This window comes from Bufo gargarizans, chromosome 2 (genome assembly GCF_014858855.1).
Source record: "Bufo gargarizans isolate SCDJY-AF-19 chromosome 2, ASM1485885v1, whole genome shotgun sequence".
Taxonomy (NCBI): domain Eukaryota; kingdom Metazoa; phylum Chordata; class Amphibia; order Anura; family Bufonidae; genus Bufo; species Bufo gargarizans.
Genome location: NC_058081.1, coordinates 702,132,295 through 702,138,294, shown reverse-complemented (window position 1 = coordinate 702,138,294; position 6,000 = coordinate 702,132,295). Strand labels below are relative to the sequence as shown.

The window sequence follows — 6,000 nt, the reverse complement described above, 5'->3', positions numbered from 1 at the left end:
TCCTAGCAACATGCCAATGTTTCAGAAGAGAATCCCCCTGTAAGTGGCTTCCTTTTAGGCTGAGCCCTTACACAGCAGTCAAATACCACAAGGACAAAATAACAGTTTGGTGCAAATTGACGCAGTTTTTTTTGGCAATTTACAGGTGAAGAACGTGGTCATTTAAAGACTGGCATGTTCATCCCTCTGCGCTGCTGTGAATGCGCCAAAAGTTATGTGGAGGCGCAGGCCTCTACATAACTTTTGCACTGCCTCCAGCAGGCCGTGCACCATACTAAAATCTACGTCAGCTCCCATGCTAGCGTAGATTTAAGCTATGTTCCATGCCAAAAAATTGGCGTGGAAAACGATAAATGAGATAGGCCTCCCACGCCACCTTTTCTCAGCTCAGCACTTGGGAAAAGTGGTGTGAGCAGCAAAGAGTCAGAGATTTTGATGCATAAAACCAATGCAACAAAAATGCGCTACAATAATACGTAAAAAAGTGCCATATAATTCATAATAAATGTCTACTATGATTTTTATGTGCTTCACCTGCACTTGTGGCGAAAACCACAGCAATTTATATACATTTTTTGCAGTTTTGCTGCACTGCAAACTACTCAGTGGCAGCTGCGTGAAGACATTCTCATTGTTCTAGATTCCACACATTTTGCTGTAGTTATCATCCACTGCACTGCTAGATTGGACACACTTTTTCCGCTCCAAGCAAATTTTTTAAACTTGCATCGTTTAACATCCACAACAAATACGCAGTGTAAGAACCTAAACTAAAACCAGTGCCACATGTGCGTCAGCACCCACATTATACTCTTGACAGCTGAGAAAATGGGGCAGTATCTTTTTTTTGTTTTTTTTTTAATAAAGTTTGTAATCCAATGGACACACAAAAAAAAAATCCAGGATGGGAAAGGGAAGAAAATCCATAAATTAAGAGGTATCTGGGGAAAAAAAAAATATGGAGAAATAGAAGGGAAACGTTGGGGGAGGGATGGTTAAAAAGTTTTTTGTCCAAGTGTATAACACTTCCTCACAGATTGCGATGAGCGGAGAAATGTCTTAATGAAAAGCACTTACAAATGAGGGACAATACGTCTGAGTATGAAAATAAGATTCTTTCTGAAAACACATTTTTGGCACAGATTAAAAAAAATGTTATGTCGTGGGGTCTGATTTCTCTAAAGTCAGTATTATATATATTTATATATATAATATATATTATATATACTTATATACACACACCCATGGAGAGTCTTAGAATATCCGAGGAAAGGAAAATAGATCTCCCTTTTGAATGTTTCCCCATGTAAACTGTACATCCCGAATGAAAAGAAGTGAGAAGTCCTCAGAGCAGATCAGACCGGCTGCAGAAGATGACGGTGGCGACCTGCCGCCGCTGTTCCAGTCTCCTTATCAGCAAACGTCCTTTCTGCTTTCTTCCCCGGCCACGAGTCCACTAATTACAGGTTTCTGCTCATCAGTCCACCGTATCCAGGCTTCTCTATATCACAGCATGTCGCTCAAAATATGACACACGCAAAAAAGGGTGGGAAGGGCAGGGAATGCTGTACAAAGGTCCATGTCACTAATTTAGTGCAAAGGCAGGTTCAGCTTTTTTTTTTTTTTCTTAAAAAAAAAAAAAGAAAAAAAAGAAGAAAGAAGCACACAAACAGTAACCACCATCTTGGAATACTCCACGTTTTTTGGGCGTGAAATCAGACGCCACCTTCCATAATGTTGCATTAAGCCACCTGTGTGCATCAGCTTGTCCATAAGCAATATGTAAACATCCTGGAAAGCAGCAGCTCCAGCTCCGTCCGGTGGGACATGAACTCTCCACGGCAGAGAAGGCCAGAGCACTCACTCAGCAACTTGTTTCCTAACGGTTTAGTGCGTTGTTTGTGTTGGCGGCGAGTGGTCTCATGCCGATGCAATGACAATCATTAGATGAGGAGAATGTTAGAGATGCTGGCTAGTAAGTCCGGTGCGAGGCGGGACAAGTGACTTTCTGAAAATTCACAGGGCGGGAAGATCTGCAGGACATAGGCCGGCTGCAACACAAGAAATATTTCTGTGAGACACAATAAGTGACATTGAATCCCCAAGTGGCCCTCCTCATCGCTAAGTGCTGTCTATGTCCATTAAATACTAAGCAATAAGTGGACGTTCTGTCTTGTATGAATAATTAACTTAATCAATGCTCTGATTAGATCAAGTACCAGCTGATGCCACTGTACCTGGTTGGACCCTGGATTGGGCACATTGATGATGCCAGCAGCCTGCTTTGCCTGTAGGTAAGTGATGAAAGCGGCTTTCAGTGATTCAGTCTGGTTTACCACATCCTCCTGGTCGCGACCACACGGAAGAGCAAGTAACAAGCAGTAGTCACTCTCCACCTGCATAGACAGAAGTGGAAACAAATATTAATGGAAGAAATTAATCCCAAACAATGCTGCTACAGCACCTTGTGCAGGGCGTTCTGTGCCATACATCCAGAATTAAAGGGAACCTGTCGCCTAAAAAACGCATATAAAACTGCCAGCATTACCTCATAGTAGCCCCCAGTCTGTTAATGATCATATGTTTCATTGGTTAGTCTGATGCTTCATAGGTTCAAAAAACTATGTTTCTCGCCCATTTTCCTTGGGGGACACAGACCTTGGGTATAGCTCAGCTCCCTAGGAGGCGTGACACTAAGTAAAACTGTTAAGCCCCTCCTCCATCAGCTATACCCTCAGCCTGGAGATAGAGGCTACCAGTTTTTAGCTTAGTGTCCAAGGAGGCAAGACACTCCCTGCTACTGCAGGGCTGTTTTCTCCTTGTTATTTTTACTTTTTCTTCTAATTTTGTTATTTTATTTTTTCCTAGGGATACCAGAGACGCATTTGACCTCTCTGCTCTCCCGGGGTTGAGCTGCGCCAGTGCCAACTTATCTGCACTGCTGCCTCCCCCACAGAAGCAATAGGAGGATCTGGGCAGCAATGGCTCCCCTACATCCCGCCAGCTAGGGGGTCGCCCGCACGCCAAGCCCCTCTTCCAGCTTCCTGCCACTGCGGTGCCAGTGGCTGAAGGGGCGACCCTGCTGGAAAGGACTGAGGGTGAAGACGTCGCACGGTGAGATGGCTATTCCAGCCCATACCCCGTCCCTATCTGCAGCATCTACCCCTCTGGGTAAGGGGGGCACCCGTGGTCGCTCATTCTGAGCGCTCATCTGCAGGACAATGCAGCACAGCAGCATCCTCAGCACCCCCACGCTTTTCCCCCCCACGCTGCTATCTTTCTCCCCCCCCCCTCCCCCTCATCGGGGCTGACTCCATTTTTCTCTTCTCTCTCTCCCCCTTCCCGCCGAGAACGGGGGCGGGGCTTAGCGGTCCCGGCAGGGGGCGGGGCTTCCGCGCTGCATTTTGGGGGCGGAGCTACGTTCTCCTTCACAGGAGACATTTCAAGCGCTGGAGGGGGCGGAGCTTGTTCCCCGCGCTTTCTGCTGAGGTTTCCCGCGCTTCCTCACTCCTGACAGGAAGCTGGGACACGGTGGGGGACTCTAACCTCCTGTGTACATCGCTCGGCTTCTGTGGGCGCTCTCTGCTGCTCTCTGCTGCTCACTGCTGTTCACTGCTTCTCTGCTGCTGCTGATCTGGGCCATCTCCTGACGTTCTTCTGAGGCACTGGTAGGACAGTTAACCCTCTCCTAACCCTCCTGGTCATAGCTGCTATAACCCTTTGTGGTCTCTATATTAGAGTACAACCACACTTCAGCATGTCAGATCCCACAGGTGCCCCCAAACCCTGGTACCATGCCTGTACCGCCTGTAAGGAACTTTTTCCGCGTGGGCAATCTGAGCCGCATTGCCTTGCATGTCAGGCCCCGGTGCAGGGCCCGATTCCCGCTGCGCCCCCCGGTGCCTCTGAACCCCCTGACTGGGCTAGGTCTCTGTCTCAGGCGGTGGAAAGCCTTACACACGTAGTGGGCCGTCTCGTGGATAGACCGCCTCTCCCGCAGGCTGCCACAATCCCTGTCGCACCCGCTGGGACTACCGTTTCTGCCGCCCCCACTGGTTCCCTGCCTCCCAGCGAATCTTCCAGGGCCCGGCATACTCAGAAACGTTCAAGGGTTGAGCGCACATCTTCTCCAGATGCTTCGCTCTCTCCGCCATGCGTGCGAGCTCAGTCAAGTCTATCCTCTCAAAGGGATACGCTTTCTGAGGGAGAACTGGCGGATTCGGACGTGGACATGGACTCAGAGCTTCCGTCCAAATTGGCGTCCGCGGTGGGGCATCTTGTCACTAGCATCCGTGATACCTTTCAGCTACACGATGACCCCCCCAGCTCTGAACAGGCCGGCGTGTCCTTTCTCCGCCCCAAACAGGCCTCCAAGGTTTTTCCCATACACGCTGATTTTTCTTCTGTGGTATCCAAGGCTTGGACTCGGCCTAACGTCCGCTTTATTACACCCAAAAAGCTGGACATTTGTTATCCCTTTCCAGCGGATTCTGTGACCACGTGGACATCCCCGCCTAAGGTTGATCCTCCCGTGGCTCGCCTGTCCAAAAGCACTACTATTCCTGTACAGGACGGATCTTCCCTCCAGTCTGTTGAGGACCGTCGTACGGAATCCCTCTCCAAGGCCATATTTACTGCCTCTGGTTCGGCCCTTAGACCGGTCTTTGCCTCCGCCTGGGTTGGCAAAGCGGTCTCTGAATGGGGTTTGCAACTGGAACGGGAGTTAGGGTCGGACGTCCCTGTTCAGGACCTCCGTTCCTTAGCCCAACTAATTGTTCAGGCCGGAAAATTCGTCTGTGAGGCCTCCCTTGATGCGGGTGCCCTCATTGCCCGTTCCTCTGCCCTGGCAGTTTCTGTCAGGAGGGAACTCTGGCTGAAGGTTTGGGCGGCGGACGCCGCTTCCAAACGCTCTTTGGCCGGCCTACCATTCACGGGTTCCCGCCTGTTCGGAACCCGTCTGGACGAACTTATATCAGAGGCCACGGGTGGGAAGAGTACTCACCTCCCCCAGTCCAGGCCAATGGGCGCCCCCCGTGGTCGCGCTGGTTCGTCCCGTTTTCGGTCCTTTCGCAAGCCCACCGGGTCTAGACCCGCGGCCAGTTCTTCTTCCTCTGGCCCAGCCCAGGATAGACGCAAGAAGACGTTTTTTCGGACGCAACCTACCTGGCGCAAGTCCCAGCCTGCACGGGCTCCCACAGGCCAGCAGCCCTCTGCCTGAAGGTGCGCCCCCACCCACCTGGGTGGGGGGCCGCCTTCTCCTATTCAGGAACGTATGGCGGGCCCACATCTCAGACGCATGGGCGCTCGAGATTGTATCTTGCGGATACAAAATCGAATTTGCGTCCATTCCGCCAGACCGTTTCTTCCGATCCCGTCCTCCGCGAGATCCCGTACGAGTGGCCGCCTTCTTCGCGGCCATTCACTCTCTAATGGACAAGGGTGTCGTCGCCCCCGTGCCTCCGACGGAAAGGTTCAGGGGGTTCTACTCGAACCTCTTTGTGGTTCCCAAGAAGGAAGGCTCAGTGCGTCCGATCTTGGACCTAAAACGCCTGAACCGTTTTCTCCGACTGCAGAGATTCCGGATGGAGTCTCTCAGGTCCGCAGTGGCCTCCCTGGAAAGAGGGGATTTCATGGCCTCAATCGACATTCAGGATGCATACCTCCACGTTCCGGTTGCTCCATGTCATCACCGCTTCCTGCGCTTTGCGGTGGGGGACGATCACTTCCAATTCGTCGCCCTTCCCTTTGGTCTGGCGACTGCTCCTCGAGTGTTCACCAAGGTCCTGGCCCCTGTCTTGGCCCTTCTACGTTCAAGAAGTGTTTTTCTTCTCCCATACTTGGACGACATCCTGGTCAAGGCACCCTCCTTCTCTCAGACATCCCGCAGTGTGGAACTCACTCTGGAGACCCTGACGCGGTTCGGTTGGATTATCAACCACCCCAAATCTTCCCTTACCCCCTCCAGACGGCTGATCTTCCTGGGGATGCTCCTGGATACAG

General features: G+C 51.1%; 1 protein-coding gene across 5 annotated transcripts in view; it reads right to left on the bottom strand.

Moving 5' to 3' along the window:
* Nucleotides 1-200: 200 nt before the first annotated feature.
* SPEN (spen family transcriptional repressor) overlaps nt 201-6,000 on the bottom strand; it is an 89,066-nt gene continuing 83,266 nt past the window's right edge. For 4 of the 5 annotated variants that reach the window (XM_044282480.1, XM_044282481.1, XM_044282484.1 and 1 more), the window contains 2 exons: nt 2,238-2,396; nt 202-2,051 (listed from right to left, as the gene is read on the bottom strand). In XM_044282480.1, coding sequence (XP_044138415.1) covers nt 1,944-2,051; nt 2,238-2,396 — 267 coding nt within the window. In that variant the 3' untranslated portion in view covers nt 202-1,943. Of the gene's footprint in view, nt 2,052-2,237; nt 2,397-6,000 lie in introns of all 5 variants that reach the window. The other variant, XM_044282482.1, reaches the window with a different exon arrangement.